Source organism: Cebidichthys violaceus, unplaced genomic scaffold, assembly GCF_023349555.1.
Source record: "Cebidichthys violaceus isolate CVI_PGR_0920_01 unplaced genomic scaffold, fCebVio1.0.p SCAF_7, whole genome shotgun sequence".
Taxonomy (NCBI): domain Eukaryota; kingdom Metazoa; phylum Chordata; class Actinopteri; order Perciformes; family Stichaeidae; genus Cebidichthys; species Cebidichthys violaceus.
In genome coordinates, this window is record NW_027176927.1 from 3,536,396 (window position 1) to 3,555,943 (window position 19,548).

At 41.1% G+C, this 19,548-nt stretch overlaps 3 protein-coding genes across 4 annotated transcripts; 2 read left to right on the plus strand and 1 right to left on the minus strand.

Moving 5' to 3' along the window:
• The first annotated feature begins 1,382 nt into the window (after positions 1-1,382).
• On the plus strand, positions 1,383-10,570 carry ctps1b (CTP synthase 1b). The gene is made up of 18 exons (XM_068735373.1): positions 1,383-1,549; positions 2,447-2,627; positions 2,779-2,949; positions 3,107-3,207; positions 3,925-4,041; positions 4,207-4,290; positions 5,057-5,137; positions 5,237-5,388; positions 5,506-5,638; positions 5,848-5,936; positions 6,362-6,456; positions 7,557-7,619; positions 7,751-7,794; positions 7,884-7,980; positions 8,063-8,118; positions 8,282-8,378; positions 8,802-8,946; positions 9,114-10,570. The coding sequence occupies exons 2-18, from the start codon at positions 2,462-2,464 to the stop codon at positions 9,190-9,192; spliced, it is 1,770 nt and encodes a 589-aa protein (XP_068591474.1). The 5' UTR covers positions 1,383-1,549; positions 2,447-2,461; the 3' UTR covers positions 9,193-10,570.
• An 832-nt stretch (positions 10,571-11,402) lies between these two features.
• rab42b (RAB42, member RAS oncogene family) lies at positions 11,403-13,731 on the plus strand. 2 transcript variants are annotated; one of them, XM_068735376.1, is made up of 3 exons: positions 11,403-11,795; positions 11,959-12,181; positions 13,017-13,731. In XM_068735376.1, the coding sequence occupies exons 2-3, from the start codon at positions 11,964-11,966 to the stop codon at positions 13,456-13,458; spliced, it is 660 nt and encodes a 219-aa protein (XP_068591477.1). In that variant the 5' UTR covers positions 11,403-11,795; positions 11,959-11,963; the 3' UTR covers positions 13,459-13,731. The 2 variants fall into 2 exon arrangements, with proteins under 2 accessions (XP_068591477.1, XP_068591476.1); XM_068735375.1 differs by having other exon boundaries at positions 11,403-11,640.
• A 1,480-nt stretch (positions 13,732-15,211) lies between these two features.
• Positions 15,212-18,755, minus strand: taf12 (TAF12 RNA polymerase II, TATA box binding protein (TBP)-associated factor). Its single transcript, XM_068735377.1, has 6 exons — positions 18,600-18,755; positions 17,863-18,086; positions 17,613-17,690; positions 16,698-16,812; positions 15,664-15,752; positions 15,212-15,504 (listed from the first exon to the last, which is right to left on the minus strand). Exons 2-6 carry the CDS (start codon positions 17,941-17,943, stop codon positions 15,469-15,471), a joined length of 399 nt encoding a protein of 132 aa, XP_068591478.1. The 5' UTR covers positions 17,944-18,086; positions 18,600-18,755; the 3' UTR covers positions 15,212-15,468.
• Positions 18,756-19,548: the final 793 nt, after the last annotated feature.

The window sequence follows — 19,548 nt, forward strand, 5'->3', positions numbered from 1 at the left end:
TACCGTGCACTGTCATCCACTCACGTGTTTTACAAAAATGTGTATTCAAGGAGCTGGAAGTACCTTTGAATTGCCCTCTCTGTGATTTCAATATTGCAGAGAGACGAGGGAAGCACAGTACCTCTTCATGCAGGAGGTTAATGTGTGTCTGTGCTCACTTGTCAGATGTAATTGAAGGGAACAGCTTATGAAAATGAGGTGGCAGGGATGAGGTCTTTAATTAGATCAAGATCATGGACAGAAAGGAATTAGAATCACCACTCTCATTACCTACAGCAAAACTGGAGCAGTGCGACAGTGAATACATGAAGAAAAACTTTAATATCTCACAGACAGCATTACTGCATCAATGTAGATACGAGGGACCATTGCTCTATTTGGGACTGCCTTAGTTGGCCAAACCGGAAATGGCAAGGGTATCACTGCTCACAACGGTATCAATCTCTGTGTTGCTATATCTGATGCCTTATTTACCCCTTCAAAGTCACAAGGTTCAATATTTGTGAATAACTATGTTAAAAGCTCAATTTGGCACAGACATATGCTAAAAATGCAACATAGAACTTATATGCCATCTAGTGGTGAAGCTGTTAACAAATTAACTGATGAACAAATACAAGAATAGGAGGTGACAGAATTATGATAAGAATGATTATGACAAATGATTGAGATATTTTAAAGTATAAGTAAAAAAACAAAAAAAATTAAATTAGAATAATGAAATATATATATACAAGATGATATTATAAGATATGTCCATGAACAGTCATGGATAAAGATGTCAAAGATGTCAGCTAACTGTCCAAGAAAATGACAACTTAATTATTCATAATGTTTCAATAAGGCAGATAAAACGTTATTAATTCCGAGCGAAATTGCTGTGCAGCAGTTGCAATGCAAAGTGGGAGTGGCAATATAATATAATAGATACATTAGCAATAAGGTAAAAATATAAGGTACAAATCCAAAATGTAAGGCAAACAGTAAACCACAAAAAATAAATACAATATATAGATTATATATGTAGTCGGGATCAGTCTAGGGTGGATTGCTTGTGTGCACAGTATCAGATCTGAAGTAAATGTAGTGTAAGACTACATGGTTAGTACAGAAAGTATTAGTATTTCTCCATATCCATCTTATTACAATATATTACGCTTACATTGACCTTGAATTACGTTCACTTCAATACGTGTGACGTCATACGGTGCAAAACGCCTCTGTGACAGAAGCACCGTGGGTCATTATTTCCCACAGAGCTGCCTCCCTCGGTAACCTAACCCTGACACCACCACCTGATTGGTGGATCCTGTGGGGGTGGCCGACGATGATCTGCCTGAGAGGCTAAGACTAGGGCATAAATAACCCACAGAATGCTGAAACGGTGGGACACAAACTGTTCCAGAACAAGTGGATCTGGTTGTCTGTCTGTCAGGCTGCTACACGTGTTTCTACTGCAGGGCGAACGTGGAGACTCGTTAACAAAAGTAGAGACAGTTGAATTCACAACAGTTACTGATACGAAACGATAACGTCTTTTTACCGTAAGGTAAGTTTGTGTGGTATTACCAGGCTTACGCGGTGTGCCAGATAGTCAGTTTAATATGCTGCGACGTGTGTCGTCTATAAAATGGTCACATTTAGCTAACGTTAGCTAGTGTAACTGTAGCGTATTAGCTGTATAAGTCACGCAGGCGGTTCATATTAACTTAACGCCATTGTTGTTGTTGTTAACAACATCTCGCTTAGACATCAACGACGCAAAGTGAACAGTCAGTCTGCAGAACTGGTAGTCAAAGCAGTCCTTGCAGCAGTTTGTTTGTTAGGCTACGTCAAAATTCCCCGTCCACACCAGATCAGCAGCGTTGTATGAGCTTAATGATATGCTTTATTACTTTACTGACAAATACGTTTTGGCATCGCAATGACAAGATGGTTGGACTCGCAGGAAGCTCACAGAAGTCTCCTCCTTCATATGAGCGTGCCTATTGGGTTGTTGGTATTTCCCGCCATTGCGTTTCAGATCATGTGGTTAATCTCCAATGTTAAACGTGCAGTAATTGTAAGATCTGCTTTAAAACGCACCTCCTTTATGCTTTTAGTGGGATTTACCCGTTCAATGTCACCTTGTGTTATGTGTCTGGATAACGTGAGGGCGCGATGCAGACGTAAACAAAGCGGTAGTCACACCTCTCCCAAGTTTGAAAACGCATTAATGTAACATGTCTCCTCCGCCATATTGACTGCTTTTAATGTTTTCTATTGCTGATGCATGTTATTGTAATGTTACAACAGAGGAATACAAGGAGTAAAACAGAGTTTTAGATTGGTAATGGAGCACTCTCACTGTCTGTGTTGCATCATTCATGTGGTTGAAGTTGAAGCATGGGCACATGGCCTGAAGGTGTAGTACTAATTCACATTTTTTTTGTTGTCTTGTTTTCAGTCATCACATGCCATTATGAAGTACATCCTGGTTACTGGTGGTGTTATATCAGGTATTGGAAAGGGCATCATTGCCAGCAGCGTGGGGACAATCCTCAAGTCCTGCGGCCTTCATGTCACAGCCATCAAAATCGATCCATACATCAATATTGACGCCGGCACCTTTTCGCCATATGAACACGGTGAGCGATCGAGTGATTCCGACGAGCTTTTATATTTGTTTGAGGTATCATCTGCTGTTTAATGAGTGGGTCAAGCTGTTTCCTGGATGGTTGTTATTGTCAGTTTTCACTAGTATTCACTAACCCTAAGGTAAATGTCTGTGTGGTGCAGGTGAAGTTTTTGTTCTCGATGATGGCGGTGAGGTGGATCTGGACTTGGGGAACTATGAGCGTTTCCTAGACATCTGTCTTACCAGAGACAACAACCTCACCACTGGAAAGATCTACCAGTCGGTCATCAACAAGGAGCGGAGGGGAGACTACCTGGGCAAGACTGTACAAGGTGAGTGAGTACAACATGGAAGCCCCCCCAGGACCCTAAATTCAGCGTCCCCTCTTTTGGCGGCAGAGCAGCACATTTGCGGTATTCTTCTACACAAGTATGTTCAATGAGCGGTGATCAGTTTTATATCTCTTTTATTCTGTCAATCTGTTTTCAGTGGTGCCCCACATCACAGATGCCATCCAGGAGTGGGTGATGAAGCAGGCCAGGATCTCCGTAGATGAAGATGGTGTGGAGCCTCAAGTTTGTGTCATTGAGGTAAGTCAGTCTTGTAGGTACTTGTATCTGTTCTCATCAAAGCGGGATTTGTTCAATTGAAATTATTAAATGCATTAAATTAAATGGCCAAACAAGATTTTTGCATTCAATGCATAAAGGACACAAAAAACATTCTTCGTCAAGTGTCGTATATCTTGGCAACTCCTAAGCGATTTGTGACCAATTATTAGTGTGTTTAAGAGAAATAACAATAACAATTCGTTGAAATATGTTGCCTGAAGCAATAGAAAATAATAGCACCACTCGGCAAGCAGAGAAATTGCTGAACTTGCAGAAATGGGTCTGTCAGCAAAGCAGAAAAAAATATTTAGAAAAAAACAAAAAATTTGCGGATAACAAATGGATTTACTGTGGAGTCTGTAAATCCATAGTCCTCTGCTAGCCCTACAGTAAAACAAAGTATTTTATTTCCAATAGGTTTGTTTGACAACATATACAATAGAATAATATCATCCTGAGTGTATTTGCTGTTGAAATTAATCAAATCTTCATAAATAGAGTTGAATTATTACCCGGCCTCCAGTCGTTATTCTCTCGTGGCATAAATCAAAACCAGCTCTGACGGTTTTATTAGCTCAGTACAGCTAATGACATTTTTACTTTCTACGGGTGTGGCGGTTATACAAGTTGATGAGAACCAACCTGTTTGTTTGTGCATTGAGTTCTATGGTCTGAGTTGGTGTTGTGTGTCAACAGCTGGGAGGCACAGTGGGGGACATTGAGAGCATGCCCTTCATCGAGGCCTTCAGACAGTTCCAGTTCAAAGTGAAGAGGGAGAACTTCTGCAACATCCACGTGAGCCTGGTACCACAGGTATGGCACACGCATGTCGTGATTAATATTATTTCAAGTGAAGTAGTTTTAAGTCTATGCTTTATTGTGTGTTTTTGTTTCAATTGAAGGAGAAGGGGTTAGAGAATACCCACTGGTTTATCTGTCGCTCGCATTTAAGCTACAATTTGACTTTTGTGCCCTCAGCCCAATACCACAGGAGAGCAGAAAACCAAACCAACACAGAACAGTGTTCGAGAACTCCGAGGGCTGGGCTTGTCTCCAGATCTGGTGAGTTAGATTCAAATTTGCTCTTAAAACTTGGCATTCCCTTCTGCAGCACAGATTTAAACAGGCAGTGCCTCTCCTGTCCCTGTATGTGTAGAAAGTCCATATCCAATAATTCTCGGTTATGTATTCTATCATCCTATGTTGTACACAGCCAAATCCAATCTGACATATTGGACATAAAATCTAAGACGGTATTTGTAGTGACTTTTTAAAATATCTAATGTTATCTGTAAGCCACTGAGGGGAGAACTTGTTCGGACAAACAAATCACTGCTCAGTGTGCTTTATCTCTTTGGATCCATTCATTCAGTTTCACATTGTCGCCACAGCATTAAATCAGCATTGTTTAATCTTAATCCTGCCAATGAATCTGAGCATGCCAGTCACGCTCTCGCACCGACAGGACAGGACAGGACAGGACAGGACAGGACAGGACAGGACAGGACAGGACACGGTCAGAAGCTGTTAGCTTCTCGTCCCACACACCGTGCCTATATTCTCTTCTACATTAATGCTCAACCCTGTGTTCAATGTCAGAACTGCATGTATAAATTCACCTTGTGTTTCCTTCAAACCTAAAATAAAACAAACTACACCATGGCTCCAACAGTATTTATAGGAACCTTTTAAGACCAAACCAGTCATGCAAACGTGACTCCTTTCAGCTGAATTTTCTGTTTTGAATCCCGATGATCATCCCTGATTAGTTTGCATGCCTGTTATATCCTTGTCCAGTTTTAAAAACAAACGTATTGGTCCTTTGCAGATCATGTGCCGCTGTTCATCGCCTCTAGAAACATCCGTCAAGGAGAAGATCTCCATGTTTTGTCACGTAGAGCCCACACAGGTAAAGTGTGACTTTTTCATCTAAAAATGTTCACATTGCTCGTCCTTTTTATCAATTTAAAACATAAAGACGGATGACATGTTTCGTCATTCCTTCCAGGTGATCTGTGTCCATGACGTCTCCTCGGTCTACAGAGTGCCCCTGCTGCTGGAGGACCAGGGGGTTGTGAGCTACTTCTGTCAGCGGCTGAGCCTGCCCATCGAGGTGAGGCCCAGAAAGATGCTCACGAAGTGGAAGGAGATGGCTGACAGGTGAGGACGTTAACCGTTTCCTACGTTGTCTTGCTCAAGGGTTGTAAGGAAATGGGACACAAATACCTTTACAGTTATGGAACAGTCGGTTTGTAAATCATCTTGCTCTCTCCTCAGATCTGCCCGTCTCTTGGAGCACGTCTCTATAGCCCTGGTGGGGAAATACACAAAGTTATCCGACTCCTACACCTCCGTCGTCAAGGCCCTAGAGCACTCGGCCCTCGCAGTTAATCACAAACTAGAGGTCAAGGTATGGAATCAATACAATTTTTTTTATGTTTTGTAAATTGATTTGTGGATTTTGCAACACTGCTTTGCAGAATGTATTAACAGTCGTCACAGAACGCTTGTAAAACTGGCATAATACCTAACCATTACCCGTATTTAAAGAGGAGTCTGCATCATTTTGACGGAGAGCGGTCAACATCATGGCCAACACGCTGCTTGTCTTTATTGCAGTACATAGACTCTGCAGACCTAGAGGCTGCCACTCTGCAAGATGAGCCCGTGAAATACCACGAGGCCTGGCAAAAACTCTGCAGTGCTCAGTGAGTAGACAAACTATTACTATAAAGCTTCTAATTGAGGAGTCCACATGATGGCAGCAGAGTGCTGTAAGGCCCAGTGGCTTAAGCAGCTTTATAAAATGGTCAATGACTTCTTTGCTTTGTAGGAATTCACAGTGTTTTATTACACTGTATAGATCACATCTTATTGTCTTTCTTTGCAAAAAAAATCCCAATTTTGTCCTCGCTGTCTAGTCAAATGATAAATGTGATTCACAACATCTGCTGTAACTCGTCTTACATTCTACCTCTTGGGCTATCTTTTAGTTTTTCAGTCAGAACACTGTTATCAATAATGTGTCTAAAGGTATGCAGGTGTTTTTATGTTGTGTAGGTTTGACTGAAAGATAATCTGGACTGATTTCTAAAATGACCCGAGGCTGTCACTCTTTCCTTCCACCCCACAGTGGTGTGTTGGTACCCGGAGGTTTTGGTGTGAGAGGGACGGAAGGCAAGATGCACGCTATTAACTGGGCGAGGAAACAGAATAAGCCTTTCCTGGGTAAGTGATATCCTATTGTAAAATCATGCTATAATGCAAACCTGATGAAAGCTAGACCTTAAAGTGTGTCGACTGTTGCTTAAGACATGTTCACATTTGGTATGCAGCTTCATATTTGCATCACTGTGGATTAGACAACAACGTGAATAGCTAATGTGTCTTTTGTTTTACGAAACTGAAACCTCATCAATTGATATTAAAGGTTTGCTCTGCAGGATTTTGCTAAAAAAACAAAGTAAGTCTTGTGCTAAAAGGGACTTTTCTTGAGGGACTTTTCTTTGAATAAGTGTGAACTGAATAGATTTATAGACAAGGCCACTGAACACGTTTTTTTTTAACTCAAGTATCGACACGCTAATTATGACAATTTCACACAAATGTCTGATGGGATAAGTGATGACATTTTGGACGCACATGGATGTAAATTGCAACTTGAATGGTTGGCGGAGGGACACATGTGCGAGGCGGTTATTCTAGTTTTGTCATTTTGGTGTGTCCGGGACTAACTAGGCGTCTGCTAAAGTACAAGTACAAATACAAAACTAAAAATATGATTGATTGCATAAGTACTTCCTTTGATGAACTTAGTCTTAATCTTCACTTAATCTTATCAGTATAAGTTCAGTGAAATCTTAAGGAACAGTCTGCCAGGGGACTGTGACTTGGGATACAAAGTATTTTCTTGCAATATAAAGCTACACAGAATGAAAATTGTGGATTTGATTGGCACATCCAGAACTCAAACCCCCAACTGAGAACATGTTTATAAAATGTTACAGGAACTTACTTTATATGTGATTCAAAGCGGGAATTAGCTACTTTGTGTGTTTTTATATTTGTACATAATTCAGATTCTTCAATGTCAAAATGGGAACAAATCTCTACAAAAAAAATCTGTCAAAAAATGTTTTTTCATTGATGAGAAACAAAGCTAAATTGCATCCACTTAAACATCACATAACCACTTTAAAATAATCACTTTCAAAGACTGTCATGTTGGACTGAACAAGACCCCCGCTGTGCAAACCTTTGTGTGTCTGAATGTATGACTCCTTACAAAAGCTCTCATTGTGCAATCGTCCTGCTCTTGGTTTGTGCAGGAGTATGTTTGGGCATGCAGCTGGCAGTGTGCGAGTTCGCCCGCAATGTTCTCGGATGGGAAGGTGAGTAATTGCACAGATCAGCTGGTGACACTGTTAAAATGTGTTCTTATGGTTTCTAATTTAATGATGAAAGAACCATAGACCTGGTGGGACGTTGAGCATGGATGAGTTTCTCTTATCATCTTTTTCAGATGCCAACTCCACAGAATTCAATCCAGAATCCACTTACCCTGTGGTATGTTATCTTCTCTTTTGAGCTCATATCCCATCATACCAGCCGAGTCTTTACCAGAATGGTTTTAGCATCCTATTTGATCTCGACAGGTGATTGACATGCCGGAGCACAACCCAGGGCAGATGGGTGGGACTATGAGGTTGGGGAAGAGGCGGACTATTTTCAAGTCCAGCACGAGTGTACTGAGTATGTATCTTCGTAGAATTAATGGTGGACTGTTTGATCACTCCAGCTTGTGTTTTTGATGACTGATATCTCATTGTTCTAGGAAAACTGTACGGAGGCGTGGAATATGTTGACGAGAGGCACAGGCATAGATTTGAGGTAAAACGAGGTTCTAAGACCTTGATGTATGAGAGTGCAAAACAAATGCATACTCTGAGGTAATCTTATTCCATCTGCACATGCTGCAGAGAGAGACTTCAGGCTTCATTTTAATTAAAAATCCGTTTTTATTTTTGAATCCTTGAACCATTGCTCATTCTAGGTGAACCCTGAGCTGAAGCACCACTTTGAAAAAAAGGGTCTTCAGTTTGTCGGCCAGGATGTGGAAGGAGAGAGAATGGAAGTCATTGAATTGGAGAGTGAGTGAAAAGTGTTATTGAAAAGTGTTATTGAAAACAAGTATCCACCTGCTGTTGCTGATGATCGTGGTAACGCTTTTCTAATCTTAGTGTCCACCCAAAGCGCTTTACAACACGTACTCGCCCATTCATACACTGGCAGACGCTGCCAGACAAGGTGCCACCTGCTCATCAGGAGCAATAAACATGCACACTCGCATGGGAGCAGTTTGGGCTTCAGTATCTTGCCAAAAGACAGTTTGACACGTACACTGAAGCCTCACTGTCTCCTAAACATGCTTTACCTCAAATTGTCCTTCTTTGGTGAATATATCAGCCGTGTGTTTTATGCAAGTCATATTCTAACTGGTGTACTGAACCGAGCATAATATCGTGTAGCAGGTAAATATGTCCGTGTTAATTGACTGGTCTTTGTTGTTTCAGACCACTGTTACTTTGTTGGAGTGCAGTACCATCCAGAGTTCACCTCCAGACCCATCAAACCTTCTCCTCCGTACTTTGGTCTTCTGCTGGCTGCTGCAGGAAAACTCCAGGGCTTCCTGAACAAAGGCTGTCGCCTCTCTCCACGGTAAGTTTAGAATAAAATGACTGTATGATGCTCCGGCAATGTAGTTGACTCTCCTACAGCGAGTTTACAGTGACACTATCGTCATTGCATCTGCAATCACAATAAAGCAATCCCTGTCTGGCATTCCTGCTCTATAAGTCATTTAATGCATTCATCCTATATTACAGGGACACTTACAGCGACGGCAGTGGCAGCAGTTCTCCTGAAGAAGACATGTCTGAGCTGAACTTCCCCTCTTTGTCCTGAGACTAAAGCCCATGTAGTTGTTGTGTTTGTGTGTCATTCGTGCAGATAAATGCAAGGCCCAGAAAAAAAGGCAGGTCTACTCTTAACTGATGCAACAAACTGTTGTTACAATTTAAACTCGGTCGTCACTGATTGTATAAAGGTGAAGGGATGTCTTGCTGTGAACTCTGTGGGGCTTTGAGTTGCTGCATTAAGGAGAAGCTGGGACAAAGTGTTTTTACGGGGAATTGTAAGAAAAGACATGTTGGCAGGTTTTTACAGAAAACCTCTGTAGGAATGAAAACGAACAGAGTGAGATTGAATGGTAAATCATCAGCCTGTCAGTACAGAGGCTTGTGTAACTTTTGCAACTTTAAGATCATGATGCTTGGGCGAACACGAGAGGAGATGGAAAGTGAAGTATAGAAAAAATGGAACGCGCTCAGAATATGCAGATTAGTTTGCAGCAGTGTCAAAATGTCAGGGTCTGCATATTTGTTTTTGGGGCAACTGTTCTGCAAATTCATCCAATCTAATGTATGAAAACTAAGAAACATTATTACTTGGGACAGTTTGTGACTTGTATTGCCAGAATTTTGCCTGTTTATCGTGACAGTTAGACATATCATTAGCTTGGTTAACAAATGTTTTATCATCTGTTTTACAATTTAATGTGTTGCTGTTTTTCTCCTTTTTAGGTTTAATACCAGCTTACAAATCATAACTCTCATTAACGGTTACTGCAGAAAAGTGAGTAAGCTACATGCCTTTCTGTTTTTAAAGCACAAAACCACAAGGGTATGATATTAAACTGGACCACAAAGTTGTGTTTTTGGTATCAGCCAATATCCCAAGGACACTGGATTTTCATTTCTTCATGAAAGTTGTAATGGATATTGCACTTTGGGGTGTTTTTATGCCTTAAACCTGAACTCTCTAGTTCTGCGTGCATGGTTTTTATGGTTGAGACCTTTCTACCTGCTTACATCGACAAACATGATTTTAAACTCCATTGCCTTTTTACTGCACTATCTGACCCAGAACTTCCTAAAATGAACTATAAAGATGCAGTCATCTGACAAGCCGTCAGTGGCACTTCAGATAACGTATGAACTGAAAAAGAAAGCTTGGCATATGAGAACTGATGTCTTCAAACTGAAAGAAGAAAACTAAAGATTTGATCTGAAAACCGGAGCAGCTGAATGTAGATGATGAGCGTCAAGCTTTCAGATTACATTTTCGCTTTGAGTCTTGTTGCATTGAGTGCACCTGAATAGTTATGCCTTCATTTATCTGCAGGTGACCCAAATATATGAGAAACAAGGAGTATTTTTATATTTATGAAATTGCATGTGTGACGTGATATGTGTACACTCTGAATAAATATACTTATAATATATTCCTCTTGACAATCTGGCCTTTTATTCTGGTGGACCTGAGAATCCGAGCATGTTCTGCTTTTTACCAGTCACTATAAAATTGTAGAAGGACATGCATCAACAATCCCACACATCTTAAAGAGACAAACCACTGGTCTGTTTCCTGTAGTTATGAACACAATTAAAAGTCTTAAGTGCTCTAGCAGTCACTGGAGGCTGTCCTATTCATTACATCCCACAATATGAAAAGATTTCAACTGCGGTTTTAACAAACCTTTAACAGACCCAAAACAGTTGCTGTCAAGTCAATTTGGGAGTGATATATATATATATACAGTAGATGGCTAGATAGTTATTCTCTAATGTTTTTATTTTGACCACAGATTGTGCCTTTACTAACCCCTATGTGCAAAACTACAATAGCCACATGATGAGATTAAAGACAGTAGACCTGTTGTCCTTTCTAAAAATAATGTTAAACCTCCCTATTGTAGAAAAAGGAATTGGATATCCTGAGCCGTTCCTCCTGTTTCCCCCATTGAATGTAAAACTGTATTGTCTTTAACTTCCCGTTTTAGGAGGCGGTGTACACTGTACGGATGAGACCATAAAGTGATAAGAATTGCTGCAAAATTGTGTGGGAAAACAGTTGCCCACACTCATCCTCACCGTCTATGATTGTCAATGATGACTTGCAGTTGGTTTGCCTTAATATGGTACTAAATACAACTGCCACTTCCTTCTAATGCCCCCCTTTCCTTGTGCATCTGGACCTCCCATTCCACAACAGCCCTCCCCGTGTCCTTATGCCGCCCCGCCTTTTGTCAAGTATCAACAGGCAAACTTCACAAGTCCACACCCCTGCACGGCACACTCATGCACATGCCTACAGTAGCAGTTACGTTTGGCAACTCTGATCACAACTTGCAGCTGTACTGGGATCTACTTTGTGGGACATATTTCTCCAGATACCTGCTTTTTGAAGAGGTTTTGATGAGCCACCGTGGGAATGAGGCTGAGGGACTTGTGATGCAATCATCAACTGCATAGGAGTTTGTGATGACTGTCAACACCGCCTGCTCTACTGATAGTGAGATTTATAAGGAGTGGCTGCTGTGGTTGTTTCTCAACATTTTGAGTGTCAAAGATAGGGAAGCAACTGGTGGGAAGCTGATGTGGGATTGCTAGTCTCTTACAAGTTTCATCTTGTTTTTTTGTTTTTTATCTTTTTCTCCATCCCCCATGGTACATCAATATATTCTTCTTCAACCATTTCTAACCTTACAACAGCTTTCATAATTCCTGCAGTCTACATCTTATTTTATTTTTTTTGTCTTACCCATAACTTCTATACGCTTCTGTATCCCCACAAGCTGTATTTACAATCATGCCTCTTTTCCACTACCAGTAACAATGGACCTGACTTTGTGGCAGTACCAGTTCAGGATCATCATGCTGGGGGACTCCACAGTGGGCAAGTCTTCCTTGCTGAAGCGCTACACTGAAGACCTGTTCCTGGAGTCTATCAACCAGACGGTGGGAGTAGACTTCTATGTCCACTTCCTGGAGGTGGAGCCGGGGGTCCGTGTCAAGCTTCAGTTCTGGGACACAGCTGGACAGGAGAGGTTCAGGTGAGGATGCGCCAGACCTCGTCGCACTATGCCTCTTTGTGTAACGCACTAATTATGCATATTCCAAAAATGACTCATTCATGCAAATATACTAAACAAATAAACTATCACTGGTTATTCCATTCACACCGGAGCTGTTCATCAGCGTTTGCTTTCAGCTATGACTGTGTGTCCACCCCGTCACCCTCACAAGATCGGTGTGCAACGTTCACAGGAGGCAGTATGGGTAATGCTTAAAGTGGAAAAGGCAGATCTTTGAAAGGGCATCACTCTTCACGAGCAGCGCATTTACCCAAAAAAAAAGCAGTAACGTGTTTTATTCTGTCTTTAAATTCATTATATCTCTTCTCCAGATGAATGAACTGTAGCTAATTGCAAACTATGCTCCTCTCTGCATGATATCTGTAGCCTGCTAATCCTACCCGAGTCAGCTGAAAACCCAGGATTGTTTTCATTAAGAAGGATTGAAGAAGTACGTTTTTACCCACTTGCTGCTGGGAGGACCGTTCACCGTGCCTTTCCTTTGCTTTAAACATTAAGTGTCTCATGGGGGAACCACATGCCTCTCGACAGTTTCATGATTAGGGTGTGGGGGGAAAAAACAGTGATGATCAATTCCTTACAAAGAAAACAGATCCTTTGTCAATCAGCTTATCTTAAAAAAAGATCAACTCAAACAGTGCAGAGAATCAGCTGATTATTTGCTTACTGGAACAGGAAATTCGTTGGTACCAAAGTCTGAACTCTGCACAGCCCAGTGAGGGCTTTGAGAGGTTTTCATGTTTTTCCTCATGTCTCCCCCCCCTCCCTCCCTGTGTGTCTCTTCCTTCCTCAGGTCAGTGACCCGTTCTTATTACCGCAACTCAGTCGGAGGTCTGCTGGTGTTTGACATGACCAACCGAGCCTCCTTTGACCATATTAAGGAGTGGCATGCCGAGGTGTGCGAGCGAGTGCAGCCGCAGAAGGTTCTGTTCGTCCTGGTGGGGCAAAAGAGTGACCGTGGTGATCAGCAGGAGAGGGTGGTGAGTCTGGAGGAGGCTGAGAAACTGGCCGGGCAGCTCGGGATGCCCTACTTGGAGTCCTCTGCCAAGACGGGTCAGAACGTGAGGGAAGCCTTTGAGCTGCTCACTCGGCGGATCTACCAGGGTCTGTTGAGTGGAGAGGTGGAGCTGCAGGAGGGCTGGGATGGAGTGAAGTGCACTGCACCACGGGCGCTGCAATTGCAGAGAACCAGCCTGGCTCAGCCCAACACGGCACCCAAGAAGTGTTGTCCTTAAACTGTGGGCTGGTGGCGATCACCCATGTGCACTCGTGTTACTGTAGAACCTAAAAGCGGCCCCCAGGAAGTTGGATCTGTGGTTTACTGTAATAACGTGACCATCATGAAAACAACTAATGTTTGCACCTTTGCTGTGAAGATACAATCTTAACCATTTAGTAATGTCAGACTGATTTGAGAAAACATTTTCTGTATTTGTATGTACAAAGCTTTGACATTCCTGAAATGGCTTAAGATTTAACTTTAGAAATAAAGGTGTTTGTAACTGATATTTTGCCATGATGGCAGTGTGGCAATGTTGGTTATCGCCTCTTTGGTCCAGACTGAAGTACCTAAAACTATTTGATGGATTGCGATGACATTTTGCACAGACATTCGTGGTTCCGAGGATTAATTCGTCCTGAGTTTGGGGATCCCCTGACTGTTCATCTAGCACCACCAGCAGGTTGACATGTGTGGTGTTTGACCACTATTGCAGAGATTGCTGTGGAATTTGCTAAAGGTGTTCATCAGGTCATTTCAATTTGCCCAATGCTTTGGCTTATGAAAACCAATGCTAATGAGCTAAACTAAGGTTTGAGGAGGATGTTGAACATGGTAAAGATTAGTTGCTTAACATCAGCATGTTGGCATCGGCTAGTGTTTTTGCTAAGTCTATAAATGTTTCTCTTAATATGAAAAAACAGGTCTATACTACCTTCTGTGAGATGCTAGGCCAACTGTACAATCTATTGTGCTTTATCTTCTGCACTCAAATCTGTGATATTGTCTAATTTGCTTGTTCTGGCAGCAGTTAAGGTACAGAGTGCCCAGGTTGAGTTTGGAAATGTTCCCCCTACGACGATGTGAATTAATGCTTTGGGCTTAAGTAGTTATCTGGAAAAGGCTTTGTTGCATCACCAATAATTGAGCAGCATGCTCAGTGTGAGCGATTGTTTCCAGGTGCTGTGGTAGAAATTAATTAAATGAAACACCTCGAGTGCATTTGGATATTGTTCTTTTGAAATGTTGATGTTTCCATAGCAATTACTGTCCATGACTGATAAACAGCCTCCTGTGTTTCGGCAACCAAAAAACAATTTATTTTGCTACTAAAGACACTCAGATTGAAGACGATCAGTGACGGGTTGAACAGTGTGGCTGTATGCCGGTCTATGTCCGTAGGGATTTTACATAAGCTGCAAAAGCCCTTTCCGTAACTCAGATTTAACCCTTTCCTATGTATAAAGAAACCTTAACTTTAAGTTGAGTCTAGCAAGAGATGCCATCCTCCAAAATCTCTTCTTTTTTTGATAACAGATCAGTCATTTATATTTTAATCTGACATCGTGAAAAGTCAACATCTGAGCACCATTTCTTCCATCATTTTGATATTTGCTGAAAGTAAAAATACAATTTACAAGGATAGTTAAAATAAATGTTAAAGTAATAACCCCTACAACAATCAGTAACAATTCACAACAGCATAAACAAGTCCAATAACAGAATTTACTGTGTTTATAGCCACCATTTTGCAGTAGGAATTTTGTATTATAGACCCTCCCTCCATTAACAAAAAAAAAACCAAAAAACATATAAATAGCATATGAGTGAAGTGAGTAAACAGGGGAGCTATGATCTCTTACATCCTCAAGTTAGAATTACCTACTATTGGTAAGATAACACCAAACATAACTTTCAACATTCACTTCCAAATGCTCTAAAGTCCCAAAAGGCAAATCGGATACAGCAGTGGTCACACCATCCAAACGAAGTATTCCAGTAAATGTTTATTGACAAAAATGCAGAGTTCTGCCAGACTTAACTTAATAGCAACAAAACAGAATCAGAGACACGAATTACATTGTGTGATGGTGCTGGCAAAACACTCAAAAGTTAGGGAGACATGACAACGACACTATCTAATGAAAAACTAAACACCAAAACCACCTCTCTCTCTTCCTCAATCAAAACAAAGAAAAAGAGGACAATACACAGAGTGGGTACAACATATTCGTGTACAGCCTCGCTACTTTTTGGTTGTCTTGCGGATCAGCGCCATTCTCTGTAAGGAAACCAAGTGTAAACAGTTAGGCACACTCTGTTATAATAAAAATCAATTTTGACAAGTACTAGATTATTATCCAACAGTTGTCGTGTTTTCTCTAGATGTACCATGACGAGGAATATTCTAGTATGTCCAACATAAGCCTTTATTGCTTACCTGTTTGTGAGCCTCTGTGGTGCAGGCCTTCTTGAACGGCCGGATCTCATCTGAGCCGTAACCAGGAATCCACATGTTCCACTGGCGCTCTGAGAAAAGCAATCAGCAGGACGCTGTATGAACTACTCAGGACTTCCAACACGTTATCATTACAGTACAATGAGGACATGGGACATAGTGTCACACTCAAGATCTAATTTCAAACTAGAAGGGCACTCGAAGCGCAGACCTCCACCAGGGCCAAATGCTTCATCTCGCAATGTTGTGTTAACGAAAAGTAATTCATGTGACTCAGATCTGCTCCAAATTGTAGCAGTTTCCTCCTGAGCTCACGTTACAACTCTCACGCAAAGGCTAGTAGTTTTTCAACAAACCGAAAACACAACGTCCTCGGCGGAGAAACAAGTGTGAATAATATTGTCAGGACTATAAAGCAAATAATTCAACTTCCGCGACAGCCTTGACCATCCTTACACTGTGACATTCTGTGTGTGCTTTTAACTGAACACAGTAAAACGGGAGACAATTTACCTGCCAGTGATTTGGTTACCAATATACCCTAAAACTGTCTGCAGATTTCTCAGGAAGCTCTTGTGACTGACTGTTTGCAGTCACCCAAAGAGATGAGCACAAATTACTTTCAACGCTCTTTTTTTTTTTTTTTTTTTTTGGCACAACATTTTCAAAGATCTCTGTTTTTGTATTTTGTCGTTTTCAGCACATGGATCCACGAAGGCTTCTTCTTAAGATGCCAAGTGTCGGAAGTTTTGGTAAAAATTCATAAAGAATGAATCTGCAAATGTAAGTAACTGTCATGGCTAAAAATAAAGACATCACATTTTGGTTTAAGGAATGAATGATTCACACACGACATGATATATAGGGGAATAATTAAAGGTCCTGAGGCAAGTGTTTTGAAAGCAATTATCCAGCAGTCATTACAGGCTAACCATCATATCACAGCTGCTTGAACCCATCCTCGTGACAATATGAGGTTTCACAACCCTGCAACAAAAAAAAAAAAATCAACTTACCAAGATGTAATTGAACATCCTTCACCTCCAAGGTGTTGGACTTGCGATGGCGAGCCAGCTGACAGGCCGCTGTCACTACACTCTCAATAAAGTCATCGGCAATTTGCAGCAGCATCTGAGAAGAGACAGGCAGTGTGAGAACCATCAATCGTGCTCCGTAAAGCAACATTCCACAACGGCTGGACAAATCCCTCATATTTTCTGCTGCTGACACCATTTTTCATGCAGCCAGGCTTTCAATAGAATAACATTTCCAAATGATGGATGTGGCCATCGGTTGGGGAACTATAGAGCAACAAGAACCTGCAAGATGCAAGTGGTACTCACACCGAACATTCCGCTGCTGCTTATGTTTACCAGGGATGGGTTTTATCACCAAATAACTGCTTTTCAATAAATCATTTAATAAAGGAATAAATTCAGAACATTTAATATTAAGTAATTTTAAAAGAGCAGAGTAACTAAACTCAGTAATATGTCACTGGATTTAAATCTAAAATATCAACATTAAATGTAAAGAATGAAGAACACAGACGATGGTAAGTGTCAGTCTTTCCTCCCTGTGTTGGTTTGTCCCACCCAGTAGACAAGCTTATAAGAGTGTGTGTGTGTGTGTGTGTGTGTGTGTGTGTGTGTGTGTGTGTGTGTGTGTGTGTGTGTGTGTGTGTGTGTGTGTGTGTGCGTGCGCGCTCAGACACAACACAGAGAGCAGAGGAGATATGCTGCATTGCAATACTGAATTACATCAAATCATTAGCGTTGATTAAATGTCTGAGCTGATGAATACTATGGTGTTTAATAATGTGTTACCAATGCCAGTTTAATACTGGGTTTTGTAGCTCATCCCTAATGTCTACACTTGTGAAATGTGAGTTCAGAGTTTATTTTAAACTGAAATCAAAACCAGTGACAGACCTCCTCAACATCCTCATCCAGCTGCTCATTGGGATCGATCTCTCTCACCAGGTCCTGCAGCTTCTTCTTACTGAGCACCTGGAGAGACAGCAAATGTATCAATTCATTGAGGTTCAAAAGGGTACAAAATACAAATTCCACAGTGGGACAGTCCCACACCTGACGTTTGTGTATGAAAGTCAGTAGACCTCCGTACGGATGTTGGTGCAGCAACGTCTATGGGTTTGGTGAATTAACACAAAACACTGACCTGAGATCCCTCCGGACTACTTCTGCCAGCAGGGCCAGGGGTCCCAACAGCCTTTAATGCTGTCGCGGTGCTGTTAGCCATGCTGGTGGCCACAGGAGGAGAGGCGGGACTCTGGTGTGTTTTATTAACTGTGAGCAAAACTGTTCGTCTGTGTGAGAGTCCTGAATCACAGTCCAAGGTGGGCACAGATGTGATAGATTATCGTTTGCAGGGACTCCGTAAATCTGGAGAAAACAGTCGTGTTAACAAGTTGACGCAGCATTACAGAAGCTAATAGGTTGATAATCACGCTTAACCTGCTTGGAGAATCTATACGAAACAGCCTTTTAACAGCCTTTTATTTATATAAGCCTTATGCTGTATGTGTGATGTATTCTCTGCTCGATTTGTTTATTTTACTCTACTTTAATTTTCTGTTTTACCTCACGACAAGATGCAGCAACTTGGCCGTAAAACGCTGTAGGATCTAACGTTATTACAAATATTAACAGATTTAGAGCGATGACACCGCACTAGTAAAATAATAAGATCACACAGGAAACTGTTCAGCGACTGTGCAGCTTAAACAACTGAAACAAACAAGTAAAAACCGACGCTAACATAACGTTATGTGCTAAAAACAATAGCAGCTATCAAGCTTTGAATTTAGCTGAACAGGCTAACATTAGCTGCTAATCTAACGCCACGGCTTCGTACAACGGTACATCACGAAATCACGCGTTAAATTGACAACTTACCCAATAAAACAAACCCTATCTGTCCATGTTTCGGCGTCGTTGCGACGACAATGAGTGAGTTTAATGCCAACAGATTCCCTCAAAGTGCTTCGGTACAGCTCGAAAAATTAGCGAGGTTATCTTTCACTACTTCCGCTTTGTTTCGGTCTATTTCCGGTGGTAACATGTCGCCTCTATTCCGCCACCTGCTGGATATTTTGTAGAACTAAATCATGGCTCAACAAATTAAATGAAATAACAAAATGCATTTTTTTTTCTGGTAACTAATCACAATGCAACAAAAACGTTAAACTACCGACATTTATGAATATTTGGAATGACCTATAATAAGAAATCATGCTCAGTAAGACGTCTTAAAGCCAGTTTACATTAAAAAAAAAAAAAAAAAACAACAAAGTGAAATACTTCCAAACCACCTTCAGAGCGATGTAAGATTTTGTACATTATTTTTAATCAATGTGGTTTATTCTTTCAAATATATTCATAGACAGTAGTACATATCCTTGGTAGTGATGGGCATTTACATAAGGAGATAATAGTACAGACATAGTTTGGAACACTACTCTCCCAAGAATAGAGGGGTCCTTAATTTGAACTTGAAATGGTTAAATATAGTTTAAGAATTTGTATACATAAATCCCTACATATTTTACACAAAGTAACCGAGGCATTTGCTCTATTTACTAGTTATTGAAAATATGTTATTGTTTTTTCCTCTAGATATTCTAATTTCAACAATACTATTGTATAGACCTGGGGTGGATGCAATAGACATATATGCCCACATCTAACTGAAAGCGTAAAAACGAATATCTTGGCGGTATATGTCGATCACGAGTCTAACGATGACTCTGCGTTTTAAGTCCGAGTACAGCAAACGCTCTCTGAGACGCTCTTTACTATTGTTTTCGATTACGCCTCATGTCCGGCTCTGGTTAACAGCCAATGT

Excerpts from the sequence above, each read along its gene's own strand:
- taf12 (XM_068735377.1), bottom strand. The coding sequence starts at position 17,943 with ATGGCTAACAGCACCGCGACAGCATTAAAGGCTGTTGGGACCCCTGGC. Across the intron at positions 16,813-17,612 it reads TGGATGAGGATGTTGAGGAG|ATGCTGCTGCAAATTGCCGA; the intron begins GTCTGTCACTGG and ends GTCTCTTCTCAG. Across the intron at positions 15,505-15,663 it reads CCACAGAGGCTCACAAACAG|AGAATGGCGCTGATCCGCAA; the intron begins GTAAGCAATAAA and ends GTTTCCTTACAG.
- rab42b (XM_068735375.1), top strand. The coding sequence starts at position 11,610 with ATGACTGTCAACACCGCCTGCTCTACTGATA. Across the intron at positions 11,641-11,958 it reads CACCGCCTGCTCTACTGATA|TAACAATGGACCTGACTTTG; the intron begins GTGAGATTTATA and ends TTCCACTACCAG. Across the intron at positions 12,182-13,016 it reads GCTGGACAGGAGAGGTTCAG|GTCAGTGACCCGTTCTTATT; the intron begins GTGAGGATGCGC and ends TTCCTTCCTCAG.
- ctps1b (XM_068735373.1), top strand. The coding sequence starts at position 2,462 with ATGAAGTACATCCTGGTTACTGGTGGTGTTATATCAGGTATTGGAAAG. Across the intron at positions 2,950-3,106 it reads CCTGGGCAAGACTGTACAAG|TGGTGCCCCACATCACAGAT; the intron begins GTGAGTGAGTAC and ends ATCTGTTTTCAG. Across the intron at positions 7,981-8,062 it reads GTCCAGCACGAGTGTACTGA|GAAAACTGTACGGAGGCGTG; the intron begins GTATGTATCTTC and ends TCATTGTTCTAG.